The 17,840-nt window shown below is 59.8% G+C and overlaps 1 protein-coding gene across 1 annotated transcript; it reads right to left on the bottom strand.

Moving 5' to 3' along the window:
* Positions 1 to 6,997: 6,997 nt before the first annotated feature.
* EPHX2 (epoxide hydrolase 2) lies at positions 6,998 to 16,854 on the bottom strand. Its single transcript, XM_052810033.1, is given in 20 exon segments — positions 6,998 to 7,583; positions 7,691 to 7,749; positions 8,105 to 8,185; positions 8,263 to 8,332; positions 8,569 to 8,671; positions 8,759 to 8,804; positions 9,669 to 9,743; positions 10,076 to 10,171; positions 10,173 to 10,188; positions 10,313 to 10,398; positions 12,435 to 12,461; positions 12,577 to 12,611; positions 12,834 to 12,912; positions 13,228 to 13,323; positions 13,659 to 13,733; positions 14,045 to 14,167; positions 14,282 to 14,472; positions 15,017 to 15,176; positions 15,319 to 15,403; positions 16,683 to 16,854. Coding segments are annotated over 20 exon segments (1,689 nt in total). The 5' UTR covers positions 16,784 to 16,854; the 3' UTR covers positions 6,998 to 7,498.
* Positions 16,855 to 17,840: the final 986 nt, after the last annotated feature.

Raw genomic sequence — 17,840 nt, forward strand, 5'->3', positions numbered from 1 at the left:
ATTTATTCCCTTGCCACCTCCTGCAGTCTCCTTCCTCCCGCGCCGTCCAGCCTCCTCTCCATCAGCAAACCCTCCGCCTTCCACCTTCCCACCCAGGTTCCCTCCTCTGCCCTCAGCTCATTTTCCTTCTCCCCGCCTCTATGATGGGTTCAGCTCCCATCCAAAGAGCAGACCCCCCCCAAAACTGGCCAAACTTCTGCAGGGGTGCAGAAGGGGCTCTCCCAGGGTGTCTGCAGCATCCTCCCCCCCCCTCTTCCTTTCCTCCCAGCCCCCCCAGGTTGTTTTTAGGGGCTGGGCAGGCCAGGGACAGTGGATGGCCCATCAACCTGCCCGGGGGGGGGGGGGTGACACTGCCTGGAGCCAGGGCCATCAGGAAGCTATGGGAGATAGCCCAGATAGCAGCAGGGAGCCTTCGGGGCGAGGGGGAGGTGGGGCTGGGGCTGCCCCACAGCATCCCCCCTGCAAGTTAAAACTCAGAGCTGGTCTGTGAGCCAGGGTACAGGGGGAGAGAGACAAAAAAAAAATGAGGAAAAAAAAAAAAAAAAGAACAAAATGGAGAAAACTGAAAAGCCATAGGTTAGAAACCACTCCAGTTCAGCAGCCAGAGCCTGACCTGATTTATCCAGGGAACCTGTTGGCTTTCCTTCCCTCTCTCTTTTTTCCAAGACACCTTTCCTATTTCTCATCAAGGCAATGTTGGTTATTAAATCCATATCAAAGCTGGTAATAAAACCGCATTGTCCCGACAGCCTCAACCGCAGCGCATGGCTGCCTAGACCACCCTTCCCACCCCAAAACCTGAGAAATTCCCCTCTTGGCTGCGTTGGCTTTTCCTTACCATCCCGTCGGCCTCTCCACAAGATGCTGCTGGAGCCAGCGGGACTCCGGCTGCTCCGGCACCGGGGATGAGGGATGATCCTGGCCGGTCCAAGGCTGGCAGAGCTTGTTCCTGCTCTGTGGGTCAACGAGGAGCTTCTCTCCAGGCTGGAAGGATAATGAGTAACAGCCCTCCCCTTGGGATTTGCCTGATTCCCTGGGGGAAGGAGAGGGGCTGAGCCCTTCGCTCCCTGCTGGCAGAGCAGGATCCGGGCACAGATTTGAACCTGGGGTCCCGCGTCCTACAAGGATGCTGCAAATTCCCAGGGTTTTGGGGAGAAGCTGCTCCACTTTTGGGGGTCCTCACCCTGGAGCGGGTCCCCTGAACCTGCAGCCTTTTGCACCAGGCAACCCAGGCAAAGGGGGGAATTGGGAAACGGCCCTTGCCAGGTTTGGGGGGACCCGGCAGCGGGCGCACGGAGGGGTTCAGGCAGCGAGCGATGCGACGGCCTCGCTGCATCGCATCGCCACATGCAGAAGGGGTGCTGGGGGGCTTCGCTGCCTGGCTTGCGAGGAGGAGGATGCTCCACGCCTTGCACGCTTGCCTTGCACCCCAAACTCGCTCTGCCGTCCCACCGGGAGCAAAGCGGGGGACAGGATCCGGCCGGGTAATGGGTCTCATCTGAAGGACATGCGAGGAGCGGCGATTTACAGGAGCTCTGCAGCGCTCCGTGGCTGCGCTTTGGTGATAAGCAAACCCTCCCTGGTCCCTCATTAAAGAGGGGATGATAACGATTTTTTTTCTGAGCCGGCTAACTCGGGCAAGGTGACCTCCGGGAGCACCGCTCCAAGCCCCGAGTGGGCAGGGAACCGCCGCTGCCGGCAGCTGCCTTCGCATGCTCGCGGGATGCTCGGAGACCTGGCCTTTCCAGCACAATCACAAACCGGGGGGAAAATTGCTTCTTAATTACAGAGCAGGAGCTGTGCAGCTTGTGAAGGACCTCACGGCACCTCCAGCAGCTTTTTCCATGGGACTTCACATCTACTTCCAAAGCTCCTTGACCTCCTGACCATCCTAAATCCCTGCTGGTGTTTTCCTGGCTGCAATGCAGCAAATTAATGAATAATCCTCCGACACACCTTCGAGGCCAGATAGATGCCAAGGCGGCCAGCCGATTGGGGTCAGACACCTCCCCGGCTGCCCAGCTGACAGCTCTGGGTCCAAGTGCTGTGCAAAGGTTATCGAAACCTCCCAAAACACCCTCCCCAGGGATTATTCATTAACAGTGCGGGGTGAAGGGGATGCACACGGGGAGGGACGCAGCTCTCCCCACCGCCCCGGTCTCCACCAGCTCTCGCCTGCATCCAGGAGGGATGTCACAGCTCGGCTAATTAAAGCTGAACAGCGGGGAATAATTCAATTAAAGGATGAAAGTAAAGAAAAAGAAAAAGAAAACAGTGGTGTTTTGCCCGGTGTTGAAGCTATTTGTGAATTTATTTGTGAATCGATGAAGTTTTTGGTGGGATGTAAAATGCCCCGGCGTGCCGTTGTATCTGTCCTGGAGGGATCCAGGCAGCAAGGGCAGCAGAGCTCGGCTGGGGCTCTCCTGCAGTCCCCGGGGGACACATCCAGACCAGGGAAGGATTCAATCCCCCAGGTTCAGCATCGTCAGCTGGTGTAAATCGTGGGAGCGCGATGCCAGCAGATGCTTTGGTTGGGTTTGCAAGGCCAGGGCGTGCGGTTTGCGTGGGGATAGCAGGACTGGGGACCCTGAACACGGCCAGCTCTCCTGCACTGCCAGGGTGACACGGGGTTGTCGGCTGCTGTGGCCTGGCTGGGGTTCTCCAGAGCAGCCAAAATGGGGATGGGAGCTGGGAGAGGCCACTCTGCACCCTCACTGGCACCTCTGCAGCTGCTGGCGTTGAGCTGGCCCAGCAGCAGGGTCCTGCTGGAATTTCCTGCTTTTGCAGCTACTTTCTTCACTGTCCCATCTGCACCACAAATTCCCAGATTCCAATGCACTCCCAAATTGCAGTACACTCCCAAATTGCAATGCGTTCCGAAATTGCAATGCGTTCCGAAATTGCAGTGCACTCCCAAATTGCAATGAGTTCCGAAATGACAGTGCATTCCCAAATTGCAATGCATTCCCAAATTGCAGCGCACTCCCAAATTGCAATGATGAGTTCCAAAATTGCAATGCATTCCCAAACTGCAGGCCTTGCTGCTGTGGCGGAGGGGCAGACACGTGAGGCTCTGTCTCCAAGCCCATGCAGGAACATGGAGATGGGATTTGCCCAAAAATTTGACTTGTGGCTGGAGCCTTCCCACTTGTCCCCTGCCCACCAGGCTCCTCCCCAGAGCTGCCTGCACTTGGGCAGGCTGGCTCCCAAAGCTGCTACCTCCCCTACAGCAGTGGGGAAACTGAGGCAGGAGTGCTTTGCTGAAGCTCTTTGAGTGTCTGGGCCAGGCAGAAATCAGGTGGGGTTTGGGTTTTTTGCCTTCGTTCTTCTCCGTTTAAAAATAAAACGGTTGAAATTTAATTATGGGCAGCTTTTATTCTTTATTTCTCAGCCTCCAAGGGCTTCTTTCTTCTTTTCTCTTTTCCGAGTTAATTGCTTCCTTTCCGAAAAAGGGCCAGCGAACAATGGCTGGAGGAGGGGAGGACAGGACCAGAACTGGACGCTGTATGGGAGCAGAGAGATAATTGTCCCTTAATCCTCACCACCAGGCACAGCCAGAGTCCCACCCTGTCCTCCCTGCAGATCAGCATCCCTGCTGCCAGCACCCATGGGTGCCTCGCAGCCTTTGAGGGAGAAGCTGATTAAAAAGAGATGAAAACAGCATATTTCCAGGGGATTTTGGTCCAGAGGACAAGCAGAGCTGATCACATCGTGGCACCCTTACACCAGGGTGGGTTTGGGTCCCTGGGGGGGTGACGCTGCGGTTTGAGCCGTGACAAAAGCGTGCTGGCCCCAGAGGGACCTTCACCCTTGGCACCCAGCAACCCGGGCGTTTTCAGTCCCAGCAAGGCTGAAATATTAACCGAGCATCCCCGGGGCGAAGCCGGAGCCGTCCCAGAGTCCAGGGACAGGCTGGGTTGAAATTTAACCGGGTGTCATCAAGCTCGGTGGGTGCAAGCGAGCGCGGCTGGGTGCAGTCCTGCCCCCCCTGCACCCAAACCCCGTGCCAGAGCTGGGGACTGTTGTTGGGTAAAGTCCTGGAGGTGCAGGATTAGGCCCAGCTCCTTCCCACAGCAGCCCTGAGCCCGTGCCCCAAAGCAACTGGGCTTTTGCTGGTTCTACCTATATGTTCTTTTTTTTTTTTTTTTTTCCCCATTTCAGATGGGTTTCTAAGGAGAAACCCCAGCAGCTGTGGGTTTTCCAGCCCACCCGCTGCATGCACGGGGCAGGGTCGCCTGCCGGGAGGCCAGCCCCGGGTCTGGGGCTCTGCACCCTCCGCAGTCCCCCAGCATCACCCTGCCAGTTTCTGCCTGCACCCCGCATCCCCTGTGTGCAGCCTGCACCCCAGTACTCCCACCGTGCACCCCACGTGCGCATCTTGCACCCCGCATCCCATGCACGCCGTCCAGCAGACATTTCCCAGCAGAGCCCCATCGCAGTCATTGCAGACACCCCGGTGGGGTCAGAGGGATGGGAGAAACCCTGGGGGTGACTGTCCCCCCCCCAGATCCACTTGTCCCCTGTACCACAGCGCAACTGTCACCAGCTTCGCCTTGGAAGCAGAGCCAGGCTGGGGAGGGAGACCGAAGACATGCCTCCACCTCCGTCCCCCACCAGCATCTTGCTTAAGCGCCAAAAAAACCCAACGGAGGGTAAATAACAGGACCCGAGGCTTTAATTCCTGCTCTCCTGGGGAACGGCGGTGGAGGGGTGCTGCCTGTCCTCGGCGATGGGAGCAACGCATCCTGGGGACGGCGTGTCACTCGTGCTCGCTGACCTTTGGAGGAGTTTGCAGCCACGTCCATCGCCGCCGGCACCGGCGAGCGCAGAAGAAGGAATGGGGGGGGTGCCCATCGCACCAGCGGTGCCAGAATTGGAGGTTTGGGGGGGTTCTGTCCCCATTTTATCCCCCTTGAACCGTGCGTCGCCATGCAAACCCCCTTGCAAACGGAGCCCGGTCCTCACGGCCGGGTCCCGGACACGTCGGGTGCTGTCACCCACGCGCTGAGAGTGGCTGAGTCTTCGCTCCCCTGGGGACACGTCATGATTCTTCTTCTCGATACCCTTTTTTTTGTTGTTGTTCTCAAAGGTGAGAGCAGGAATCGCAAGCATCTCTTCGAAAATAAACCCAGCCTTTTGTGAGCTGCCCTGTTTGCTCGCGGAGCTGCCCCTAACGCCGGGGCTTTGGGACATAATTTCTTCCGAGCCTCTGCTGCTGGGATCAGGGGTTTGAAACCCACCCTAAGGTTTTTCCAGACATCTTCTTCTTCCTTTCCACATCAAAGAGCTGAGAGAGGAGCAGGATAGAGCCACAGTGCGTCGTGCAGATGGAGACCACATCAGCCCTGGGGGGGGTTGCTGGTACAAGCTCCCCAGCTCCGCAGCACCCCGAGGGATGCGGTCCTTCTCCCTCCGCTGCGCCCGAGGCCATGGTGAGTGGCTTCGAGCTGGGAAAAGAAATGCCCCAGAGGAGCTCAGTCAGATTTATTTCTTTATTTCAGACTCCATCCGTCACGCTGGGGCCCGGCCCCACGGGTGCTATTAGGCAGCGGCAGCCGGTGCCATCGCTCATGTTCATGGCTGGAGGTTTTCTCCCGGGAATAAATCCTCTGAGAGATGGAGCGAAGCCCTGGAGGAAACCAAGGTGGGACTTTGCATCTCTTCTGATGGCATCTGCATTGCTCTGGCCTTGCCCTCCTGGACCCGCCAGCATCAAAGCCCAAGTCTGCTTTGGCTCAGCTGGTTTCCCAGGTTCCCCGCTCCGCAGGCAGTGGTGTGTCCCCATCCCAACCAGTTGCCCTTTGGCTATTCCCACCCCACTGGTCTGCATGCGTGGGCATCAGAGCTTGCTGGACGTGCCGAGGACACGTGCATTGCGGGGAGGGAGGATGCATGCACTGGGGACATGCACACCCTGGAGACTGGGGATGCATAGGTACCAAAGATGCATGCACCCCTGGGGCTGAAGACGTATACATCCAGGGTGGGCGGGTGGGAGGTGGAGAAGCCGGTCTGGGCTTCAGGAGAGGGGGCACGGAGCTGGTGTGGGGCGGGAATCTGCAGGAGGGGGGCAGCCCGAGCAGGAGCAATGCCCTGCTGTGGCGATGTAGGAGGGGATTACATGGTGCACAAGGAGCGAAAGGGGCTTGGGAAGCTCTCTGCAGGTCCTCCTGCCTCCCAAAATCATTCCCAGGGTCTGTGGGAGGGCCAGTGCGCTGCTGGGCACCGCCGCAGCCTTGCAGCCCCCCCAAGAGCGGGGTGGAAACACCCAGGTCAGGCCCCTGCCAGGGGCTGGGGTGCAGGGAAGGCTGGCAGAAGGCTGCAAACACCTATTAAAACCATAAATCCAGATGCCAGTGCCATGGGAGAGGCCGTTTTGGCAGCGCCCGCTTGGCTTTCCAGGCAGGGCTCCAGGGCGGGTGCTTGGTCGCAGCTCCCGGCCGCCCAGGGATGATGCTCTTGGATTTTACATTTCAGCAGCAGAGTCCAAAGCAGCTCCGAAACCCGCTCCCGAGGCTGCCTGCCCTGCCAGCAAACCCGGAGAGGATGACAGCCAGGGTTACAGATAACTCCAGGCTGGAGGGAGCAGGTTTAAACCTCTCCTTGCCCACCCAGGGCCTGGGGGTTTTTTCCCCTCCCCATCTCCAATGCACGCAACTCCTTTTTCAGGGATGAATCCGGATGCAAAACATTCCCGTGGGCTTGCTGGCAGAGCGGGCTGGGAGGAGGGATGCAGACAGACAAACCGCAAAGCCCCAGCTGAAAATAGTTGAGGGCTGGGGAGAATTTAGCTGAGGGGGGAAATACCAAGCGTGTTTGCCCAAATCCTGACGCTGTCCTGGATGTCTGTTGAGGCCGGGAGAAGGGCCGGGAGCTCAGGGGAAGGTGGCCGAGGGCAGGGGCTGAGCCCTGGCACCACGGGGATGGGCCACGGGGAAAAGGCAGCGAGATGCCGTATGAACCCGCACCCTGCGGACCACAGGGAGAGCCGAGGCGCTCGGGTGACTTTGTGCTTTATTTCTCAACGTTACAAAGCAGAAGGTGATTTCTCAGGCAGCATTCGTTATTAGTGCATTAAAACCTCCACGCCAAAACCAACCACGCGGCACGAGTGGCCACAACCCGGGACACAAACCCCCCAAGCGAGGGAAGCCCCTGGGATGGGGTCGGGGGGATAGGGCAGCCCCGATGCAGCCCCTGCCATGGCACGAGGATGGGTCCAACCCCAAACCATCTCCCAGCACGCCAGGACCCCCACGAGAGCTCACTGGGACCTTTTAGCTGCACAAAGTAGGGGCGATGCTTTGTGCTACCCTCCTCCCAGCCCCGGCTCACCCATCGCTTCCACCCATCAACCCCCCCAAAATACAAATCGAGCCCTAAAGGTAAAAATCCAACCCTAAAAGTTAAAAAAAAAAAAAAAAAAAAATCAAACAATCAAACCCTAAAGGCACAATCATCCCAGGAAGGGGGGAAGGCACGGGGTAGGGCCCCCCGCTCACAGCCTGGAGATCTTGGGCAAGGGGGTGTCGGGGGGGAGCCCCTCCAGCCACTCCACCAGGATCCTGTTCAGCACCGCCGGCCTGGGGGGAACGGCACAAAGCTGGGGTGGGATCCGGCTTCCCTCCCCCCGGAGAAGAGGGAGCCCGGCTCCGATGGAGCGAGGCCATGCACGCCGGGACCGCCGTACCTCTCCATCTGCGTCCAGTGCCCGCACTCCTCGATGTGCTCCCGGCGCAGCTGCGGGATCTACGGAGGGATGTGCCAGAGCGGACAGGGGTTGGTTTGTGCCAGGATCCGGCACGCTGGGCACCAGGAGCCCACCCCGGGCTGCCCCTGCATCCCCAGCTCTTCATTTTGGCCGAAGCAAATCCCCTCCTGTCTGCTGCAGGTAGGAGAGAAGGCAAATGCCCCCCTCCATATCAGCCTGCCCCCCCTTATCAAGTGATGTCCCCGTATCTGGGCCAAATCCAGTCCATCTCGGCATGATGGACCTGCCCTGGGGCTCTCCCGTGGTAGGATCTTATGGAAGCGGGATGGCTTCGGTGCACGCCGGTCCTGGGCAGGGGCAGGACTGGGGTGGGATGGGACCACGCTGGCTCACCCACTCCTCCATGCCCTTGCTCATGCTGGGATGGAGCACCACATCCTTCCCGGCTGTGACCATCAGGGCTGGCATTGTGATCTATAGGGGACACAGGTGACAAGGTGCAGAAGGTGTTGGGTCTGCAAATGCTCCCACGGGGCAGGATCAGTCCCCACCTTCCTGTCCTTGGCAGAGAGAGCCCAGCGCCAGTTGGGTCGCATGTTGCGGTACCAGTTCAGGGGGCCACTGGGAGAGAGGGTAACAGGGTGGAGATGCTGGGACTCAGCTCCTGCCGACACCACCACGGGGACCATCTCACCGCCCACGGCACAGCCGGCACGGGAAGAGCCTGCAAGGGAAAAGCAGCCTCCCCCCGGCAGCCTTGCGCCTTCGTGGGGTTATAAAGCAAGGCCAAGGTGGGTTTGGGGGTCCCCCCTTCTGCAGGGGGGTACCCCACCAGCCCCCCGGGCTCCTGCCCCTACCTGAAGCCGGATTTCTCGAAGCGCTGGATGTAGTATTGCAGCTCGGGGCCGGCCAGGATCTTGCTGGCGGGGGGGTTTTCTGGGAAGCCCACCAGCAGCCCCCCTGCAAGAAAAGGCACAGCACTGCCCACCCGCAGCACCCCCCACCCGCAGCACCCCCCACCCGCAGCCAGGTCTCCCCCCGCTCTACCTCGCTCCTGGACCCTGTGGAAGTTGAGCGCGAAGGGCAGGCGGTCCTGCGGGGAGAGAGGGGGACCGAGGGCAGGCAGGCAGCGGCACCGTGCCCGGGGGGGAACCCCATTCCCGGGGGGGCTCCCCGGGACTGCCAGGCAGACTTGGGGCTCCACGGCCCTCCTCGCTGGGAGCTGGCATTGAGCATCACGGCATCCCAAGGGATGCAGGAACCGACCACGCAGCGCTGGGCTGCGGAGCTGGGAGCCAGCACCGAGCATCACTGCATCCTCGTGGATGCAGGAATTGACCACGCAGCCCCGGGCTGCGGATCCAGGCACGGCCTCCCGTACACTCCCGGGGCGCTGTTATTTTAAACCGCAAAGGTTTTCACCCTGAAGCGAGACATTAACATTTGCAGGGGTTAAGGAAGCCAGTGGCACTGGCACGGCGAGGGCAGAGGGAGAGCAGGAGCCCCTGCCCCTGCCAGCCGTGCTGTGCTCCAAGCCCCAGCACCAGACAGGCCACGCTGTTCCCCAGACGAGGCTGCCTCTCCCCAGGCAGCACAGCTTTCTAAAGGTCTTCTCAATCCCTACTTGGGGTCAGCTTTGAGTCCTAAAGAGGTGCGGGCCTTGCACTGCTGCTTACAAGGATGCGTTCACTCTGGTCCCTACTGATGCAGACTGAATGCAGACTTTGCCTCAGAGAGGCAGCAAAAGGACAGCAGACACGGGGTGGAACGTGCCTGAGGGTCACTGTGGGCTACTGCAAAGCCACCCCCGAAGCTTTGGGCTCCTGGCACGGGCAAGGTGGAAGGAGAGAGGGGTGCCACAGGCAGAGCCCCAACAAGTCTAGCAGGGCTCGGAGAGGACATCAGGCTGTGAAGCCCTCTGCTCCCACCCCAGGTCCGCCCTCAGCCCCACTCCTACCTCCTGGCGCGTGGAGCGGATCAGGACCTTCAGGGTCCGGCTGATGTCCTTCTCGAGCTCTGCCTCTGCGACACCCTGCACGGGGGGAGGAAGCACCACGGGTGATGCCAACCCTCCCCAGGGACCCAACCCACCCCAGGGCCGGATCCTGCCACCCATCGGGGCTCGGCTGGAGGCCGGGGATGGTTTTTTGCAGAGTTCAGCACGGGAACAAGGTCTGGTAAAGGTGACCACAAGCCATTTGCAGCTGGGTGACGGCGAGAGCCCCACGGCGTGGCACCCCGGCTATGGGCAAGCGATGCCCAGCCATGAGCTGGGGACCCCAACGTGGGCACACCCCCATACTTGGGAGGGTGGTTTAAGCCCCAAAATAGGGTGGAGAATAAAAATTGTGGTCCTGGACTCACCGGCTCCTGGAAATAGAACTGGTAATCAAAGGTGGGGTAGGTTTTCATCTTCTCCACGATGTCCACAGCGGGGTCGGCGGGTCGGTACGGGGTGTTTCAGCGAGGCGACGGCTCTGGGACATCACGGAGGGGGACAGAATCAGCATCGCACCCAGATTTGGGGTGCCCCATGCGAGCTGGGGCTTTGCTGTAGGGACAGGACAGGGGCAGGGGTACGGCCAGTCCCCAAGGACCCACCTCACCCTCTCGGGGTAGAAGAGAGCCATGTTCCAGACCACAGCACCGCCCCAGTCGTGGCCGACCAGCACGGTCTGTGGGATGCCCTGCGGGGAAGGGGGCCGTCAGCCCGTGCCCCCGCGGCTGCACCCCAAAAGCAGCACCCGAGAGGTGATTTGCCTTCCTCCGAAGCAGCAAAGAGATCAGGAAACAGTAATATTTCCTTTTTTTTTTCCTTTTATGTGTTTTTTTCCTTTTTTTTCCCCAAGGAAGAAGCGTTACCTGATCCCCCCGGAGCAATTTGCTCTGACTTTAAATTAAACATTTCAAGTACCTGGGCCCTCCAGAGGAAAGGGGTTTGACATTATCCACCAAAAACACATCTCAAGGCTGCTCATCCCCTGGGATCACCCGTACGGGTGTGATCATTGCACAGGGTGACAGCAAGGGGAATGTCTCGGTATCAGCACAGCCGAAGAAATCCCCAGCCCCTCTGGGAAGGGGCTCGCAGCATCCCCCAGGGCCAGACAGATCCTGCCCAGAGCCGGGCACGCCGAGCTCACTGTTCCCCCCCTGCTCCATTCCATTTTCCTGACCCCTCTGGGCACCTACAAATAAATCCAATTAAAACCCGCGCTCCTGACAATGTAGCAGCTGGTTCATAATTAGCTGATATTTAGAAGCGTAATTAAAATACCCTCCCGGCAGACGTGGCTCAGGGCTGGCTGCGTGCCGGCGAGCCCTGCTTGCTGCCATCCGACGGCGTGAAACCCAGCGTCTGAGACCCACCCCCCCCCACGGGGGGGAAGAGGATTTGGGGGGGGTCCCAGCATCTCCCACCTCCGATGTGGGGGCTGAGCGGGTCCCCTGGGTGCTGATGGGTTTCATCCCACCATCCCTGGCCATCACCATGCCGGCTCCTGGACCACTCTGCCTCTTCTGCATCCCAGAAATGGGCTCAAACAACATATGAAGCTTCACGAAGTCATTTATCTCCCCCAAAATCTCTCAGGTTGTCCCAGGGGAGGGAGAAGGAGCCCCCGCGGGGGGAGAGGAGCAGGATGGGCCCCGACAGTAGCAGAGGAACAGGGAAAACCGAAGTCCCATCCATACGGGGTGCCACGACCTCACATCCCATCTACCGAGCTCACCCTGAAGCAAAACGGGCACTGACCCTCTTGCCAGGCTGCGTATCGACGGGCACCTTTCTATCCATTTTCCTTATCATTTTTAACCAGCGTGAAGGCAATTCCCCAGCCAAAACAATCTCAGTGATCTATCATCGCTTGCTTGGCACCAAACGGGAGCCGCAGCCCTGCAGCGCCCGGCTTGGTCCCCTCCCAAAAACCCATCCAGCTCCGATGCTGGCACAAAACCACCACCACTCAAACAAGGAGCCCTTGCAAAACCTCAAGGGCTTTTTTTTCCCCTTGTTTCTTGAGTTGTTTTTTTTTTTTTTTTTTTTAGCACTGTGCTTTTTGAAGGACTCGTTCCTTTGGAAGCCATTTTGCAAGGAAAAAGCCCTGCAGATGTTGGCATTTGCGAGCTGTACCTTCTTCCCCTACACTTACATCTCTTTTAAAAGGCGCAGAAATCAACCCCATCCCCTCACCAGGATGGGAATTAAACCTGGAGCTCCCAAACCCAAGTGGATCAGATGCCAAGATGACACCGGATTCGAGCTGTGCCGAGGGGCAGCGTTGGTCCCCCGGCCACCCCAGCCACTTGGGAGCTGCTACGGTCGGGGTTTAAGGGGGATGGAGGGGATACAGCCCAGCATCCTTCTCCACGAGTATCTCGCTGCCTTACCAAAACCCGAAACAGCCATTTTTCTGGTGCCACCAGCCCATCTCCCCACCCTCAGCAAGGACACAAAGTCCAGGAAAAGGTGACGCAGAGCTGGAGACCCTCCCAAGGATGAGTTCTCCCCACTGGCAATGGGTTGTATGAACATCCCCATCCTTTAAAATCCCATCCACGGAGAACACAAAGACGGGGCTTGGTGCTACCCCAAGGGTTTTGGACCAAAGTCACCAGGGAGCTCAGGTAGCCCAGCATGGGAAGGAAGAGGTGAAGGGCAGCCACGGGGACGTGCACCCAAACCTTGCCAAGAAGGAGGGACCCATCGTGGGGGGCTCCTCACCAGTTTGTCCAGGAAAACCGCCAGGTCCTGGGGAAGGGAGGAGAGAAAGGGTCAGATCCTGCCCGGGACCATGCCTTACCAGCCAACACCACCCTCCACACCGCACTCATCCTGCCCACGTCCATGCCCTGCAGCTCCTCACCTTGCATATCTGCTCCTGGGAATATTCTTTTATGTCTGCACAAGAGACATAACCGCCATCATTTTAACATCCATGTGTTTCTACAGATGTGTTCTGCATCCACCTGAGCTGCTGGGGCTGCAGGAGGAACAGGACAGCTTCCACCCCGCCAGGAGAAAATTCCTCCACCCATCTCCTCCTGGGTCTTGGCTTCGGGGTTGGCAGCTCCAGCCCCGAACACCCTCGTCCCCCCCATGCCCCAGTTAAAACCAGCTCACCCGGCGGGGCCGTGGACTCCCCGTAGCCCTTCATCTCCAGAGCGATCACCCTGAAGCCGGCATCAGCCAAAGCTGGGATCTAGGAGGGAAAGCAGCAGCCTCCAAAGGATGCAGAGACCCCCAGACCCCCCCTCTCCCCTGGTGCCAGCACCCATCCTGCATCTGCCCACCCCAGCACGCCTGGAGATGTCCCCAGGAGGGCAGATGCGGGCTGGTGAGGCTGGAGGGTGGCAAACACTCCTGGGCTGTGTCCCGTGTCCCTCAAGGCTCAAGGCAGGGGGGTGGGACAGCCCCGGGAACCCCCAGGAGTGATGGCCAGGCACCCCCTCCACCATGCTCCAGCATCCCACCGCCAGCCCCCGTGGTCCACCCTGCTCCCCGTCTCCTCCATCACCTGGTAGCGCCAGGAGAGCCAGGACTCGGGGAAGCCGTGGCAGAGGCAGACGATGGGGCCGTGCCCCATTTCCACAAAGTGCAGCTGGACGCCGGGCTGGAAGGGACGGAGAGGCTCGCCGGCTGCGGGTGGCATGGCTTCACCCCCCAACTCTCCACCCACCGCCGGTCACCAGGCGTGGGAGCTCACCCCCCTCCTCCAGTCCACCATCCCAGAGCCACGCCAGCACGTTTTAGCTCCTGGGGTGGATGGAGAAGACCTGAACGATGGGGCTGGTCAGCATCCCCCACCCGGAGCAGCCCACGCGGGAGGGTGGACAACCCAACAAGCCACCCGTGGGCTGGCACATCCTCGCACGAGGTTGAAGACCCTCCCCAAGCCCTGCCAAGACCGGGGACACCTTGTCACCGAGGCAGTCCCCTCCACCCTACCCGGATGGGCACGTATCCGTGGGTCACATCGGATGGATCACACGCAGTTGGCAGCGGCTCTTCTTGGGTGAGAAGCTGCGGGGTGAGGAGCACAGGGTGAGCTCCATGGGACATCCCCACCGCCCTGCTGCTGGTGGCACATCCGTGCGCTTGAGATGGACACGGCTCAGCAGGTCCACGGGATGAGGTTATCGGGGGGTGGGCAGAGTTTGCAGGAGACCACAGCCCCCATCCCATTCGTTTCCAAAGCCGCCCGCAAGTCCTGCACCAGCGCCGCATCACGGCAAGACCCAGAAGCCCGAGCCCATCCCTCCTGGCTCTGCAGAACTGGTCCAGGATCCCCAGAAGAGCAGGGGACAGAGAGGACCCAGCCCACCACTACGTGCCTGGAGACCCGAGAGCTCCTCTAGCTCCTTCAGGACGGTTTCGGTGTCCCTGACGAGGACGGTGGCCATGCCCATCTCCCGGGCCGGCTTCAAGTTCTCCCCGATGTCGTCCAGGAGGATGACCTGGAGGTAGACCAGCGAGAGCCGGGCTCAGCGCCCCGGGGAAGGGCAGCCGCTGGACTTCGGGTGCCCGGGGGGACCCCTCTGTTCCCTGTGTTTTGGGGGCGATGGTCGTACCTCCTGCGGTTTTGCCCGCAGCGCATCCAGGGCGTAGGTGTAGATCTGGGGATCTGGCTTCCGCGCTCCGAGCCGGCAGGACTCGATCACCAGGTCGAAGTGACGGTGCAGCAGGTTCATCAGCGTGGCCGTGAAGAGCCGCCCCGCGCTGTCATCCACCCAGTTGTTGGTGAGGACACAGGTCTTAAATCCTAGGAAAGGGCAGAGAGCCCTGGTTTTCCCACTCCAGCTCTCCCACAAGTGTTTGATTTCACCTCCCCTCCCCAGCCACATTTCTCAGACCTTCCCAACCTAAAATCTCTGATTTACAAGGCTCTGTCTGGACCAGGATAACCCCGGCAGGAGATAAAAGGATGCTCAGCAGGAGCTTATGCCCAATTTGCACTTCCAGGAAGGCTCAATCTTCCCAACACAAGCTGGATGTGAGCCAGAGCTCGGGCACGCCGAGATGCTGAGGACCGAGCCGATGGACCGGCCATGGCATGGGGCAAAGAGCTACGGCATCCTGCTAATTGCTGGCTGGGTGATAACATGTCCGATGGATTTGGTAGCAGGGCTCAGAATATTCAGTTAGAGGACGCTGAGAGGTGACATCAGGAGAGTCCTTGGATGATGATGAAGGACCAAGCAGGGACCCCATGGTGGGACCCACAAGGGACCCCCGTGGCACCTGCTTGGGAGGGGAGCAGCACCCTTACTCCAGCACCCCTTGCCCAAAAGCCCCCCAGCACCCACCGTTCCTGCGCAGCACCCTCGCTGCCCGCAGAAGGGGGGCATTGACCGTCCCCTCGGCTGCCATCTCCTCGAAGGCTCGGGTGACGGAGAAGGTGGGCGGCAGGACGATGCCCGAGGCGGAGGCGTGCTGCCTGCAGCCCTCTTCCATCTCCGAAAAGAGCTGGAAAACACCCACGCAGTCGTTCAATTGACCCCCCCAAGAAAGAAAAGGCAGCCCATCCTGGAGCCTGCTCCCCTCGGCTCCTTCCCGAGCCCCATCCGAGCCGCCGGTGATGCTCCACGACTGGTACCCGCGGGCTCACCTGGGACAGGGTGATCTGTCCCCTCATGGCTTTGGCATAAGGACTGTCGGATCCGCCGGCAAACATGACGTTTTGCAAGAAATTCCTGCAAGGCAAAGGAGGAGAGGTCAGCTGGGGGGGGGGACATGACACAACACCCCAATACCGGAGGGGTGCTGGGGTGCGCTACAGGGAGAAGGATGCTCTGTGCCTCCAGCCTCCATCATCACCCAGGACCGGAGCATCACTTCATTACAGGACCGGGAGATCGCTAGCCATTTATTTCTGCTGGCAGCTCAATTACTTCGCCCTGCAGATAGACGAGCAGGGAGCTTTGCCAGGAATAAAAAAATAATGCGAAGAGCAAGGTATTTTGTAAGCTGTAGCTCAGGGAAAATAATTTGCCCCTATCACAAGATCACAAAAAGCCTTCTCGGGCGGCAATAAAACAAGATTACAGCGACTGGCTTTAGGACAAAGCTGTCCTCCGAGTCGATAAAAATGCAGCTCAGTTAAAAATAAAGCAGCTTTACCTGTTCCAGCAGGATTGCTGTCATTATTTTTTTTTTTTTAATATAAAGCGAAGCAAAAATATGTTTGATGGCCTGATAATCTGGGAATTTATTGCTCCATCTGCTCCACATCCTCCAGCATTTAGTGGTTTTTTTTTTTTTTTTAACTCCCTGCTTTTTTTTAACACCCACGCGCTGCTGGGAGATCCCAGCGTTTTCGGGGATGCAAACAGACAGAACCTGTTTGGCTCCTGTTTGGGAGCTTTTGGGATTACTAATTCCCAAGTACCCCGTATTAAATGGGCCAAAGGGTTCGCTAGGACTTGAGAGGCCCGTTGGGACCTGCTTTGGGTCTCATCAGCTCCAGCTCATGCACTGAGTTGTGTCGGGTCTCAGCGCTGGGGCAAGGATGGGCTTAATTAATTATCCTGCTTATTTAATAATTAGTTGCTCTTCTTACTGCTGCTGCCAGCGTCCCCTGTGGCAATCCTGCCTCTTTGGGGGTTACTTTTAACCACTGACCTGCACCCCACATCCAGGAGAGGCCACCCTGCCTTCTCCCCCCAGCCTGCACCCCACATCCAGGACAGGACCCTCCCCAGCCTGCACCCCACGCCCAGGCCTGGGGGTCCCCAGCCAGTACCCCACATATACACAGGGACCCCAGCTTGCCCCCCACGCCCCGGACAGGGTGCCCCCAGCCCCCTCCTCCTGCTATGGGGGCCCCAGTCGCGCAGACCACGCGCGGGCGGCGGCCGCACACACAGTATTGTCGCCTCGTCTCTACGTGTCTCCGGCCAAGCGGCGATGTGCCGAAGCGCGGGCGGACGAGCGCCGCCGGGCCGGGCCGGGCCGGGCCGGGCCGGGCCGTACCTGGGCAGAGCGCAGTCCCGCTCGCAGGAGCCCAGGAATTGCTGCAGGCCGGGCCGAAAGAGCACGCCGCCAAGGTCGAACAACACGGCCCGCCGCGCCATAGCCGCCCCACCGCCGCCGGTACCCGGACTCGAACCCGTGACCCCTACGCCGCCAGCGCTGAGGCCCTTCCGTCGCGCTACAGGCCCCGCCCCCGCGGCCTCGCCCCGCCCCCTGCCCGGGCGCCGCGCTGGGTCCTAGCGCCGCCGACTGGCGCCCGTCACGGTGGGTGTCCCTCCGGGGACCCTCCGCAGAGCACCCCTGCACGGGGGACACCCCCCCTCCGTCCCACCAGCACCCTGCCGGTCCCGTGGGGCTGTGGGACCCCCCCCGGTCGCGACGTCTGGTGGTGGCAGCCCCCCGGCCCCCTGCTGCCGTGGGTGCCCACCTCTCCACCCGCTCCCTGCAGCTGCTCACCCAGGTTTTGCCCAAAATCGCGTTTTCTCCCATTAACGGGGAGCCCGGGCTTCTCCTCAGCTCCCCAGGGTGCAGCAGCACCCGCTGACCCGACCTGCCTGCCCCCAACTCCGAGGGGCCTAATGGTGCTGGAAGCGGGAAGGGGCCGGGGGTGCGCAGGCAGGGCTGGCCACGTGCTGCAGGCGTGCACACGCGTGTGCACACACATGTACACACGCACACGTTCACATGCACACGCCTGCATACATGCAGGAACACGTGCACACCTACATGCACATATATGCCCGCCCACACGCACATGTGCACGCCTACACGCATGCAGACATATATGTACACATGCACACACAAAAATGCGTGCGCACAAGCATGCACATAAACACACACATGCAGGCGTGTATGCACACATGCATACACACGCGTGCACATGTGCACATACATGCACACACACGTGTGCATATGCAAAACACGTGTGTGCATGCTGAACATGCATGCACACCACCAGGCACGTTGCTGGGGATGTGTGTGCACCGTTAAGCATGTGTGTGCTTCTCCAAGCACGTGTGTGCACGCTGAGGCTGCGCAAGCACTGCCAGGCATGTGTGTGCACACTCAGCACGTGTGTGCACTGCTAAGCACGCGTGTGCGCTGCTGAGCACGGGTATGCACCACCAGGCAACTGCGTGGGCTCTGAGCACATACGTG

The sequence above is a fragment of the Harpia harpyja genome, chromosome 15, assembly GCF_026419915.1.
Source record: "Harpia harpyja isolate bHarHar1 chromosome 15, bHarHar1 primary haplotype, whole genome shotgun sequence".
In the NCBI taxonomy this organism is placed as follows: Eukaryota; Metazoa; Chordata; class Aves; order Accipitriformes; family Accipitridae; genus Harpia; species Harpia harpyja.